This window comes from Bubalus bubalis, chromosome 3 (assembly GCF_019923935.1).
Source record: "Bubalus bubalis isolate 160015118507 breed Murrah chromosome 3, NDDB_SH_1, whole genome shotgun sequence".
NCBI lineage: Eukaryota > Metazoa > Chordata > Mammalia > Artiodactyla > Bovidae > Bubalus > Bubalus bubalis.
This window is the reverse complement of record NC_059159.1, coordinates 137,742,135-137,756,126: the sequence shown is the minus strand read 5'-3', so window position 1 is coordinate 137,756,126 and position 13,992 is coordinate 137,742,135. Positions and strand designations below refer to the sequence as shown.

Genomic DNA, 13,992 nt, shown 5'->3' with positions numbered 1-13,992 from the left:
ATGCTTCCTAATGCCCACCTGACTTCACACTCCAGGATGTCTGGCTCTAGGTGAGTGACCACACCATTGTGGTTATCCAGGTCATTAAGACCTTTTTTGTACAGTTCTGTGTATTCTTGACACCTCTTCTTAGTATCTTCTGCTTCTCTTAGGTCCTTGCCATTTCTGTCCTTTATTGAACCCATCTTTGCTTGAAATGTTCCCTTGGTATCTCCAGTTTTCTTGAAGAGATCCCTAGTCTTTCCCATCTGTTGTTTTCCTGTTTCATTGCACTGTTCACTTAAGAAGGCTTCCTTATCTCTTTTTGCTATTCCCTGAAACTGCATTCACTTGGGTATATCTTTCCCTTTCTCCTTTGTGCCTTTTGCTTCTCTTCTTTTCTTAGCTATTTCTAAGGCCTCCTCAGACAACCACTTTGCCTTCTTGCATTTCTTTTTCTTGGGAATGATTTTGGTCACCACTTCCTGAAAGGTTGCTGTCGTGAGCTGTGAACTACGCCGGTTTCATGACCTCTGGAGGAGAGGATTTCAATCCAGGCCAGAGACGAGACTTGATCACTCGGAGCTTTTGTGTAGCAGAGTTCTATTAAAGTATAAAAGAGATAGAGAAAGCTTCTGAAATAGACATCAGAAGGGGGGCAGAAAGAATGCCCCCTTGCTAGTTTTTGAGAGTTGAGTTCACTCGCTCAGACATGACCCTTTCCAACCCTTTCTGACCCCATGGACTGCAGCATGTCAGGCCTCCCTGTCCATCACCAACTCCCAGAGTTTACTCAAACTCATGTCTATTGAGTTGGTGATGCCATCCAACTATCTCATCCTCTGTTGTCCCTTTCTCCTCCCGCCTTCAATCTTTCCCAGCATCATGCTCTTCTCCAATGTTTTATGTCTGTTCAGTTCAGTTCAGTCGCTCAGTTGTGTCTGACTCTTTGCGACACCATGAATTGCAGCACACCAGGCCTCCCTGTCCATCACCAACTCCCGGAATTCACTGAGACTCACGTCCATCGAGTCAGTGATGCCATCCAGCCATCTCATCCTCTGTCATCCCCTTCTCCTCTTGCCCCCAATCCCTCCCAGCATCAGAGTCTTTTCCAATGAGTCAGCTCTTCACATGAGGTGGCCAAGTTACTGCAGTTTCAGCTTCAGCATCATTCCTTCCAAAGAAATCCCAGGGCTGATCTCCCTCACAATGGAGTGGTTGGATCTCCTTGCAGTCCAAGGGACTCTCAAGAGTCTTCTCCAACACCACAGTTCAAAAGCATCAATTCTTCGGCACTCAGTTTTCTTCACAGTCCAACTCTCACATCCATACATGACCACTGGAAAAACCATAGCCTTGACTAGACGGACCTTTGTTGGCAAAGTAATGTCTCTGCTTTTGAATATGCTATCTATGGTCATAACTTTTCTTCCAAGGAGTAAGCATCTTTTAATTTCATGGCTGCAGTCACCATCTGCAGTGATTTTGGAGCCCAGAAAAATAAAGTCTGACACTGTTTTCCACTGTTTCCCCATCTATTTCCCATGAAGTGATGGGACCAGATGCCATGATCTTCGTCTTCTGAGTCTTGCACTTTAAGCCAACTTTTCACTCTCCACTTTCACTTTCATCAAGAGGCTCTTTAGTTCCTCTTCACTTTCTGCCATAAGGGTGGTGTCATCTGCATATCTGAGGTTATTGATATTTCTCCCAGCAATCTTGATTCCAGCTTGTGCTTCTTCCAGCCTAGCGTTTCTCATGATGTACTCTGCATATAAGTTAAATAAGCAGGGTGACAATATACAGCCTTGACGGACTCCTTTTCCTATTTGGAACAAGTCTGTTGTTCCATGTTCAGTTCTAACTGTTGCTTCCTGACCTGCATACAGATTTCTGAAGAGGTAGGTGAGGTGGTCTGGTATTCCCATCTCTTGAAGAATTTTCCAGTTTATTGTGATCCACACAATCCAAGGCTTTGGCATAGTCAATAAAGCAGAAACAGATGTTTTTCTGGAACTCTCTGTTTTTTTCCATGATCCAGCGGATGTTGGCAATTTGATCTCTGGTTCCTCTGCCTTTTCGAAAACCAGCTTGAACATCAGGAAGTTCATGGTTCACGTATTGCTGAAGCCTGGCTTGGAGAATTTTGAGCATTACTTTACTAGCGTGTGAGATGAGTGCAATTGTGTGGTAGTTTGAGCATTCTTTGGCATTGCCTTTCTTTGGGATTGGAATGAAAACTGACCTTTACCAGTCCTGTGGCCACTGCTGAGTTTTCCAAATTTGCTGGCATATTGAGTGCAGCACTTTCACAGCATCATCTTTCAGGATTTGAAATAGCTCAACTGGAATTCCATCACCTCCACTAGCTTTGCTCATAGTGATGCTTTCTAAGGCCCACTTGACTTCACACTCCAGGATGTCTGGCTCTAGGTCAGTGATCACCCTATCGTGATTATCTGGGTCATGAAGATCTTTTTTGTGCAGTTTTTCTGTGTATTCTTGCCATCTCTTCTTAATATCTTCTGCTTCTGTTAGGTCCATACCATTTCTGTCCTTCTTCGAGCCCATCTTTGCATGAAATGTTCCCTTGGTATCTCTAATTTTCTTGAAGAGATCTCTGCTGCTGCTGCTGCTAAGTTGCTTCAGTCGTGTCCGATGTCCGACTCTGTGCAACCTCATAGTCGGAAGCCCACCAGGCTCCCCCGTCCCTGGGATTCTCTAGGCAAGAACACTGGAGTGGGTTGCCATTTCCTTCTCCAATGCATGAAAGTGAAAAGTGAAAGTGAAGTTGCTCAGTCGTGTCCGACTTAGCGACCCCATGGACTGCAGCCTACCAGGCTCCTCCATCCATGGGGTTTTCCAGGCAAGAGTACTGGAGAAGGGTGCCATTGCCTTTTCCAGAAGAGATCTCTAGTCTTTCCCATTCTGTTGTTTTTCTCTATTTCTTTGCATTGATCCCTGAGGAAGGCTTTCTTATCTCTTCTCGCTATTCTTTGGAATTCTGCATTCAGATGCTTATATCTTTCCTTTTCTCCTTTGCTTTTCGCTTCTCTTCTTTTCACAGCTATTTGTAAGGCCTCCCTAGACAGCCATTTTGCTTTTTTGCATTTCTTTTCCATGGGAATGGTCTTGATCCCTGTCTCCTGTACAATGTCACGAACCTCATTCCATAGTTCATCAGGCACTCTATCTATCAGATCTAGGCCCTTAAATCTATTTCTCACTTCCACTGTATAATCATAAGGGATTTGATTTAGGTCATACCTGAATGGTCTAGTGGTTTTCCCTACTTTCTTCAGTTTAAGTCTGAATTTGGCAATAAGGAGTTCATGATCTAAGCCACAGTCAGCTCCTGGTCTTGTTTTTGTTGACTGTATATGTCTGTTAGCAAGCTGCTAATCAGATATAAGAAACACCTCCAGGCTAAGGGATTTTGCCTAGGCCCCTCTCCCACAATATGCCTTTTTGAGATAGAATGGCACAAGGTGTGTCATCCCCAGCCACAAAACAATTGACATGAATACTGGTTTGTTGAACCATTATCAGCCCAATGTTTGAGAAGAGGAAAAAAAGGTTAGTCTTAGGCCAGAATTGATTTGAAGAAAGGCAGACTACAAAGCAAATACATAGTTTCATTAACATAGCTTAAGAAAAACATTTCCATAAGAAAAACCACATAGGTTAACTCAAGGTTTGAGAATAGTTAAGTTCAGGCAGAACTAGGCATTGTCAGCACAGAATTAAAATAAGCCTCTTTTAATTTTGTGTAGAGAAAGGAAAACAATGTCTGCCACTTGCAGTTTATTTCCTCCTGCCTCTTAGGGATCTCTGGGCTTCCTACCTGTTAACCCTCTCACTGCTGTACAGTGTTACAAACTTCCATCCATTGTTCTCCAGGCACTCTTGTCTACCACATCTAATCCCTTGAATCTTTTCCTCACCTCCACTGTATAATAATAAGGGATTTGATTTAGGTCCTACCTGAATGGCCTAGTGGTTTTCCCTACTTTCTTTAGCTTAAGCCTGAATTTTGCAATATGGACCTGAGCCACAGTCAGCTCCAGGTCTTGTTTCTGCTGAATGTTTAGAGTTTCTCCACCTTAGGCTGCAAAGAATATAATCAATCTGATTTCAGTATTGACCATCTCGTGATGTCCATGTGTAAAGTCGTCTGTTGTGTTGTTGGAAGAGGGTGTTTGCTATGACCAGTGTGTTCTCTTGGCAAAACTCTGTTAGCCTTTGCCCTGCTTCATTTTGTACTCCACAGCCAAACATGCCTGTTACTCCAGGTATCTCTTGACTTCCTACTTTTGCATTCCAGTCCCCTATGATGAAAAGGACATCTTTGTTTGGTGTTAGTTCTAGAAGGTCTTGTAGGTCTTCATACAACCGATCCACTTCTGCTTCTTTGGCATTAGTGATTGGGGCATAGATTTGGATTACTGTAATATTGAATGGTTTGCCTTAGAAACAAATAGAGATCATCCTCTTGTTTTTGAGATTGTACCCAAGTACTGCATTTTGGACTTCTATTGACTATGAAAGCTACTCCATTTCTTCTAAGGGATTCTTGCCCACAGTAGTAGATTTAATGGTCATCTGAATTAAATTCATTCATTCCCGACCATTTTAGTTCATTCCTAAAATGTCAATGTTCACTCTTGCCATCTCCTGTTTGACCACATCCAACTTACCTTGATTGATGAACCTAACATTCCGGGTTCCTATGCAATATTGTTCTTTAAAGCATTGGACTTTACCTTCACCACCAGACACATCCACAACTGAATGACGTTTCTGCTTTAGCCCAGCCTCTTCATTCTTTCTGGAGTTATTTCTCTGCTCTTCCCCCGTAGCATATTGAACACCTACTGACCTGGGGGGCTTATCTTCCTACATCATATCTTTTTGCCTTTTGTTGTGTTCATGGGGTTCTTGAGGCAAGAATACTGAAGTGGTTTGCTATTCCCTTCTCAGGTGGACCATGTTTTGTCAGGCCCTGACTAGCAGGGACATGCCCTTCAGCCACTCCACGTAGCCGGATGGTATGCCTGGTGCCCCGGTTGTCCCACTGATGGTCCTCGTTGAGCATGTAAACCTTCACCTGCTGCCAGGTGCCGGTCAGCATGCTGCCTGGGGGCCAGGGCAAAGGCCCTGCTGCAGACACAGGAGTTTGGGGTTAGCAGAGACAAGCTGCTACATATAAAATAGGTAAGCAACAAGGTCCTGCTGTATAGCACAAGGAATTATATTCAATATCTTATAATAAACTATAATAGAAAATAATCTGAAATCCATATATGTAAAATTGAATCACTTTGCTGTACATCAGAAGCTAACACAACATTGTAAATCAACTATACTTCAATTTAAAAAATACTTGCAAAATATACATAAGATATTTTCAAATTATTAAATAAAACAAGATAAAAACCATGTCTATAATATGCTTTCATTTGCGAAAAAATATCTATTTATACTTCCTATCCCAAATCAATTTCTAAATCAATTCTGAAAGATACACAGGGAAGGAAAAGGGGAGAGAAAGATGAGAAAGAGACATACTACATACCTTCTTCTGCCTTTGTAATTTTGTGTGCCTACTTTAAAAAAATTTTAAGTTACTGAAATAAATGCTTCCATCAAGAGAACTCATTCCTGCTCCTCCAGTATTTCCCTTCAAGCCCAATCCAGTCCACCCACATGCACCTCTGCTAGAGGTAGACTGCATTTCTTACTGTCAAATAAACTCCATGGCCCATCCCTCAGTATTCTGCATCTGTTGGTAAGTTTCTCTCCTACCTAGAACACACTCCTTTCACCCACAGCCTGCATGTAAACATTCAACTCCAGTTTCACTCTACCCAGGACCCTTCTCTGTCTATGCATCCTGATCCTCACTGTGTTTTTTCCCCTTAGGAATGGGATGTTTGTGACCTGGGCCTCACAGATGAATAAATGATTCCATTTGTTTTCCATTGCTGGTTCTTACTTTGTGTGGATTAGTCTTATCTTAGAAACCAGTGAAGTGGTTTTAGGTTGCTGGCTCTAAAAGCAACATGACTGAAAATATCTTTGTATCCTTGACACTGTCCAGCTTAGGACTGAGCACAGATTGATCACTCACCATGCCAGATGGATAGAGGACTGGACACTGGAGGAAGGACCAAGTGGTAACTTCAGAGATATTGAGGCCAAGAATTTTTTGGCTGTGAGACCACTGTTACCAGGGAAAGACTCTCTCAAGGAAGTTCAGAAATTTTGAGATATTGGAGTCAGATCACAATATCCACAGACAGCCAAGCAGGTAATATAATGTCTAAATCTAATAGTCAAGGTGTAGGAATGATGGGTCTTGGGAGTGATTGGAAAACACCCGTCATGCCTAAAAGTTACCAAATGAGCCACTTTGTTTAACTACTGAAGCCCGTGAGCCCTAGAGCCAGCAACCCAAAACTACTGAGCCAGCATGCTGCAACTTCTGAAGCCCATACACCTAGAGCCTGTTGTCCACAACTGGAGATTAGCCCCCACTCTCCACAACTAGAGAAAGCCCGAGAGCAGCAAGGAAGACCCAGAGCAGCCATAAATAAAGATCTCCATTACCAAGCCATAACCAGTCTCTGCCGTCCCTAAGCTAATGTATGCTTCTCACATACATTTTCAGTACAGGTGGAGTTTACATAGGTTCCTCTGTCCCAGCTGCTCTTTCTCAAAAGGTACCTAATGTTCCTAAACACTCAGTTTTCAGTGGATGGCTGACAAGACAGCTGTCACAAAGGAAAAGCAGAGCTGTCAGGCTGGTGGAGGCTGTGGAAAGTGAAAACAAACGAAGCAAAGACACTGCCTGCAAGCAACACCTTGTCCTTACAACAAGATACCCTCATTTACAGACTGAATCACCACGTGAGCTTCTCTAGACAGGTATATCTTTTGACACCACACCTGCCTTGTGAAACAGGCGGGCTTTGTGATGTAGTCTGATGGCTGGTTCCGTCATCTGTGAGGTGGAGACCACAGGCATAGCATGGAGAGTCATTCGGCACCAGGACCCTGAGTGCCTACATATAGGAATGCTTGGTCTCCTCATGCTAATGAGGTTTTAGACCATGCTGATCCCGACTTCTGTTCTGTGGGATTTAGGGTATCTCTTATATATCTATGGCTCCATCTTCATTATTATCCTAACTATCTGGCAAGTGAAAGAGAGTTACTGTGGATTAACAGAACATAAAAGGAGCTGCTGCCTGGTAGGGAAATGCTATGACCTTGGCTACACTAGTTAACTCTTAGATAAGACACATTCAGTTACTCTTTATAGTACTTCTCTTTTTCAGAGCCTAGAAATAATGCCCTGCTAGCCCACCCCTTCTGTATATTCTAGTTGAAAATTTTAAGAATTTCTATCTAACTTGGGTTGAGTGCTAGATAAAATGGAATCTACCTCACTGGATTTCTTCTGACCTCCAAAAATGGGGGATTTTTCTGATTGGTGGACTTAATAAGCAGAAATCATTGGCTGAGAGCCACCAACCATTTAATCCATTCCATTTTTCCTCCTGTATCACACTAAGCCCCCTGACAAACTTGTCCTGAGAAAGAGGACAGGAGGTATAGAATATGGAAAGCACTGAAGTAAGTGCGAAATAAGTTAAAAAATGAAATGTTCAGGTGAAAAGCTGGAGTACAGGACAAACATATGGAAGAGTATATAAAATGCAGACAGATATACAGAAAGAGACTGGGAAATGTATATTTCCTTTGTTTCATTTTGGATGTGAAAAAAAATGATGTCCCAGCTTCACACTCTTTTAATTCTTTTTCTTTAAGAGTCACCGAAAAGTCAGACAAGGGGCTAGAGATGCAGCGTCAAGAGGTAAAGTCTCAGTCTCTGCTCTGACTCCCCTCCACTGTGGGCAAGGAACCCTGTCCCTTGATGGGCCCTGGTGCCAGGAGCCAGGTACTCTAACCACTGAAGACTTCCATTGTCTAAGCTTACAAATTCTCCCAGAAAAAAATAGGGGGGATGGGAAATCAGAGTCTGGGAATGTTCTAAAGTCCACCTTACCCCTGAGAATGAAAAGACAGGAAACATGGGAGAAGTCCTTAACTGTGTCACTTACTAGTTTTATGACCCTCTGGAAGTCTCTTCATCTCTCAGTCTTGTTCCTATGAAACAGTATCTGATGATCCTGCCTCACTCACAGCATAGCTGTGAAGATCAAATGAGAGCAGTCCCAGAAGAGCACATCATACCTGGTTAAGTCATACACAGACGTGCTTTACAGCACTCACTGTTGGAGTTTGCAATCTCCTCTCATTCAAAGGCTTCCTATAGGATGTCCCTGAACCCTCTCCTTTTCCATATAACACTGTCTCCTGGTTTCTCAGCTAGGAGACTTTCCCAGGAAGAAGCTGAGAAGCCGTGGGAGCTGCTTTCTGTCATGAGAAGGTGATCTCTTGCTCTTTGCAGTCTCCCAATTCCCAGCCTAGCCTGTGATCATTTGTCTGTTTGACCTGTGACAAGGTTGGAGAGGAGAATGGCTGGGAGGGAGCCAGACACATTGGAGCCTGGAGCACTGGTTTGGAGGGTTGCCAGGGCAAGGGGCGCTCAGCTACTTCAGAAGAGTGTCCTAGTTCTCTGTGCTAGGCTCAAGTGGCCCCGGAATTCAGGAGTTCACTAGTAGATGCACTAGTTCATAAAAGACTCTACATGGTTTTGCACTCAAGCCACAAGACAAGTTATACAGTCAGGAGAATAGATAATTAAGTACATAATTAATTCATCATTTTCATATTCTCTTTACAGCTACACCCATTCAAGGGCAGACCCCTGGACCCTGCTGACATTACCTCCTCTGGTTCTGTCTTCAGGGAGGTCAGTTCCTGGGACAGCCCTCAGACAGGAGCTTGTCATATTATTTCTTTCTTCTCTAGAGAAAGGGGACGGACTCTCAAGAGATGTTGTGTACACTCTTTAATCCCCAGAGCAGAGTTCCCAAAAGAATCTCCTTTTTCATAGTTTGGAAATACTGAATACCAGGCCACAGCCTCGGCTCCTAAAGAGAATGACTCCAGGTTCTACATGGTGATGTTCCTGGTGCTGTGCCATCAGCTAAACATTGCATCCCCTGTCTGCCTTCTCCTAGCTCAGCTTCTCAACACAGGTCACAAAGGACTCACCGACCACCCACTCTCTCAAGGCCCTGTGCTCCCATCAGTTGTCTGAGACCTCATCCAACAAGCCCCAGGCCCTCAGCCCAGCCCACCATAACTTGCCAAATGTCATTTCCCTAGGGGAAAAAAACAGATGAGTAAACAGGCAGCAGAGGCAGGCCTCTGAGCTTATAGGACTAGGGGAGGGCAGCCCAGTCTGAGGCCAAAGAGGCAGCTGTCACTCCATCAGTAACAGACGGTTGCTATGTTTCCCTCCCCAGCCAGGACTGGCTTCCTCAAGAGGGGAGTGTGCGGCAGCTCCTATGTGAAGATCCCTGCTGCCAAACCTGCAACAGCATGGCTCTGGAGATTCAGCAGGTGCTGGCAGATGAGAGTACCCTGGTCTCCCCGACTTCAGGGGGGCCAGCACAGGGCTCCTCTTGCCTAGAGGTTTTGTCCACTCCTAAAGTTTCTTTCCAGCAGAGTATGGAGCATCATTCCCCACACTCCAAAGACCTTTCACTTCCATCTGCAAACTTCACAGTGTCACAGAAATCCTTGGCACAGTCAGTGGCCCAGTCAACTGGTACAGCTGGCATCCATGATTACTGGGCTGAACAACTCAAGCTAAGGCAGGGATTTCAAATGCCAGAAGTGCCCAGGGGCCCAGAGACTATGCTTTCTTTGAGATTTGAGGAGCCAAGGGTTTCAGTGAACCTGCAGGAGATAATCCAGAGCCACCCCAACCTTGTCTATGGGAACCAAGGCCAGCAGCCCTTGAATTCCCAGGTCTCTCTCCTGACCCTGAATCGAGAAATCACAGCTCTAACACATCCTATGGCCTTAAATATGGTCCCTGTCCTCCCTGCCCACCTGCCGTTCCTTAGTCCTGAAGTCCTGAGGCTTCTTGAGGTGCATGTAAGAAGACTGATGCATTTCCAGAGGTGGGGGCTCCCCAGACGTGTGGAAGAGTCCCTGAGGCAGCTTATGCCAAACCCGCCACTATTTTGCCACCCTGTACATAATCAACCAGTTTCTTTCATCCAGAATGATATTTCTCAGTTCTCTGTTGAGAAATTCGGGACCATTTCATACCAGAACTGGGGCTCATGTATAGCTGGCCAACCCACCCAGGCCTTCTGGGTTTCTGAATGGTCCATTATGGACCCAGAACAAAGACACTACGACCAAATCCCAAACCATATGACTCTAGCCTCACCCTATGTAGCTCTCAAAGAGTTAAGTGGCCTTTATCTAATGCCTGGGCAACAGGCTAGTGATTCAGAGGGCCCTGTGCAGCTGAAATACAGCCAGCTATTCTGTGGCCTCCCTTCTCTGCACAGCGAATCCCTGGTTGACACCTTCTTGGGTTATCAAGGCCTCTCCATGAACGGGAGCATGTCCAAGCACTCCTTGAAGTATCCTTTTCTCTTCAAGGAGCTCTCCTGCTTCCCTCTGATGCCTAAAACTCTGCCCCAGTCAGTTCTACCCTCTTCTCCATCTTCCCCAAATTGGACAGCACCACCTGAGCACCAACAAGCTCAGATCAGTAGCCCCTTGCTGACTCTGGATGAATGTGAAGCCTTGGAGTGGCATCTGCTGCAGAGGCAGCTCCAGCTTCGGTGGGACTTTCCAGATGTTTTTCAGAGAGATCAGCACACTGAGAGCCCCGTGCAGTGTAAGCCCAGTGACCAAGCCCAATCTTCTGAGACTGTAAAAACTTCCTGGCCAGGCCAGCCTGTCTCCACCATCACAAAGAAACTATTCTTCCCAGAGCAGGCCAGGAGGCTGCTGGAATTCCACCTCCAGAGACAGTTGGTTCATGATCGCTCGAGCCTGCCCTGGAAGATCCAGCGGTCCCTCCAGTTGCTCCTGCCCCCTGCTGGCCAGCAGACTCTGTCCAGGAGCAGCACAGCCCTGGACAATGTGAATGTCCCCCAACCCACAGATCCAGAGGGCACTGGGGTTGGCGACCCACTCCCAGCCATTAAGGACCCAGCATCAGTCCCTATGCCGCACGTGATTGACCAGGCCAAGGCAACACTGCAGAACCATGTTGACTCCAAATGCGAGGAGATTCACCAGGGCAAGGTTCCTGTCTGCATACGTGGCTCTTGCGAGTTCAGTATTCCTGGGGGCCTGCAAGTGGCTCCCTTCACCTGCATCCAAGAAAGCAAGCCCCTGGAACTACAGGCAGCAGATGACCTGGACAAACGACAGGAAGTTACATCCTGGATGCCAACGGCCCTTGACCAGCATCAACAAGCCTCATCAGATGCTCTCATTAAACATCCTAAGTTGCCCTGGGCCCTGTCTCAGGGAGCCATTGAGAAACTGAAGACAACTTTACAGCACAAATATCTGGCCTTCTTGTCAGGGCTGCCTGCTCTTTATTATGTGGCTCTCTCCAGGGCTATGGCTCCAGCAATCACTTCCCCATCTATGAAGACAGAGATGGTGCCTGGACCTGTCCAATTCCCAAGAGAACCTCTGACTCAGGTGCCCTCACCTGAAGAGCAGGGTCTGAGTCCTGGGCCAGGCTTTCAAGATGGCAGTGAGGCTTGTGCAGATGCTGCAGGTGAATTCCAGGCTGAAGTGCAGATGGAAGAGATAATCAAGATGGTGCCTCAAGAAAGCCAGACAGGGCCTGCGAGGCCCTGCTCACTCAAGGAACCCATCTTGACTAAACTAAATTTCCATCTGAGAAAGAAGATCCTAGAGATACAACTGGGAATTCCCCTAAAGGCAAGGGCGTCCAGAGAACAAACTGTAGCAATGCCAAAGAACATTTGCACACAGGAGTCTCCTGGGAATATAGACAACCAAGGAAAACCACCACTCCAGGATCTCCCCATCCCACCAGACACACCACGTTCCCCAGATCCAGAATGGCTCCACCTCACAGAAGAGCTAGCCACGGAGTTAAAGACAGTGCATCAGAAACAGAAGCAACATCATTCCAGTGCAGCACACTGTGATTCTGTCCACTGGGCCACCCAGATCTCACAATCCAGTGGGGACATGACAGAGGCCAAAGCCCAGGTACTTTGTGCTCAGCTGGAAGCCAGTGTGAACAACCCCAGCCTGGAGGAGCCCTGGAGCTCTGAACCCCAGAAGCCTGATAAGAGCAAGGACTCAGCCCAAGTTCCCACACTGGCAGAAAAGAGAAAGAAGCCAGGCAAACCCAAATCAGTTGGGAACCACGGAGAAGGGGATGCAAGCTTCACACTCTCCTCCACAAGAGAAAAAAACCATTCAACTGAAGCGCAGAGGCCAGAAGGGGTGCTCCTGAACAGGACACCCCACAGCTCCTGTTGGCAGAGACGTCATTTTCACCTTGATGCTCCCTGCCAGCGCAGTCCTCAGCCTCACCCTCAGCTTAAACTCCCAGAGCTACCTCCTGGAGTCCCTGAGGGAAAAGACTCTGAGAAGAATGACCTGCGAGCCAGTCAAGCCAAGCTCAATGTCATCCTCAAACCAGCAAGAGTTCCTGAGAATGCCCAGCCTGTGGTACCCCAGGTGTCACAGGGCCAGCCTTTCCTGGGCAAACTCACTCCAGGTAACCCATTGTGGTGCCACACTTTACATGGTCAGATGTTGCAGGGGCCAGTGATGCCAGGCTATACTCACCAGAGGCCCAGTCTTCCAGATTCTGGCTTTAGAAATAAGATGAAATCTTTTTTGCACTGTATTAACCTCAAAACAAAAGGCAAAGGGCATAAGGAATCCACGTCCTCCACCTCTGAGAAAATGGCTAACACAAGAAAAGTAAATGTAACAAAGAGCCTGGCTCCAGCCAAAAGTCCCAAGGAGAGTACTAAGACAGAGAAGACAAGAGGGGACCTGAAGGCCCAATTTCCACCCCCTGAGAAGCAGATGGGCCTGGCCTTCACGGACATACCCCGGTCCCTGGACAGCAAGTTCTGCCACCGCTCCCACTCGCATCAACTCCACTCAGCCTCTGTTCTGAGCACCCCCCACCACTGCCCTCGGCACTGTCCTCGAGTGATTTGTGCCACCCAACCAGGGAACCCACCCTGACCCTCAGCTGTCACCTCAGACAAAAGCACTGGTCTGCTCAAGAAGACTTGTCACAATCAAAAGACTTCATAGTCTACCCAATGTCTGCATCCCTTGAAGAGGATACTACTGTAATTTTCATTAATGTACAGGTGGGCAGAATACCACCCCAAATACACTCTATATGTCTAAGCAGAGAGTTGTGTGTCTGCTCTTTACTCCACTGTGGTGTGTTCAGGAAAGGCACATGGGAAGTAAATGTTCTTCCTATCTAGAAAAGGAGCTGTAACTCACACTTAAGCTGGATCAGCATTCCACACAACACCCCCCTCACTGGACTGTGGAGAAAGGGATTTAAGCAGAGAAGGAAGGCCCTTGTCTAAGTACACTGAAAGTAAAGGTCAGGCTTGACTTCTATCATGGCATCCTTGGGCACAGAGGACCATTGTGGGCCTGAGGATAGTACTGTCAAGAAGGAGTAGCCAGGAATCCCACAAGCAAAATTCATTGATGATTTCTATATATGCCCACAATCTGGAGGGAAGTGCCAGTGTTCCAGCTTTGAGGAGGTGCTTTGGGTTATTATCAACAGCATATAGCTAATATAACTCATGTCAGAAGCAAATGGTAGAATCTCCCCTCTTTGCCCCCTGGTGGTTATTGGCTAGATCTTTCTGGAGAACACACCTGGGAGGCTGCTGGAACTCTCTTGCCTGTATCCCACTTCCACTGCCTATCAGCTGCATGGAGTGAATGACACCTGGGGAGGCACACAAATCATTACATTAGTATGACATGTAATGAAACAGGGAATCCTGCCGCAGGATTACT

At 46.3% G+C, this 13,992-nt stretch overlaps 1 protein-coding gene and 1 long non-coding RNA gene across 2 annotated transcripts in view; both read left to right on the top strand.

The window, feature by feature from the left end:
• The window catches only part of LOC123332906, a 35,669-nt gene extending 29,445 nt beyond the window's left edge, over nt 1-6,224 (top strand). The window contains exon 3 of the long non-coding RNA XR_006550072.1: nt 6,083-6,224. This is a non-coding gene — a long non-coding RNA (uncharacterized LOC123332906). The remainder of the gene's footprint in view (nt 1-6,082) is intronic.
• Nucleotides 6,225-7,052: 828 nt separating this feature from the next.
• On the top strand, nt 7,053-13,182 carry LOC102410739 (protein FAM205A). Its single transcript, XM_006060499.4, has 4 exons — nt 7,053-7,235; nt 7,816-7,861; nt 8,377-8,437; nt 9,423-13,182. The coding sequence occupies exons 1-4, from the start codon at nt 7,095-7,097 to the stop codon at nt 13,180-13,182; spliced, it is 4,008 nt and encodes a 1,335-aa protein (XP_006060561.3). The 5' UTR covers nt 7,053-7,094.
• The last annotated feature ends 810 nt before the right edge of the window (nt 13,183-13,992 follow it).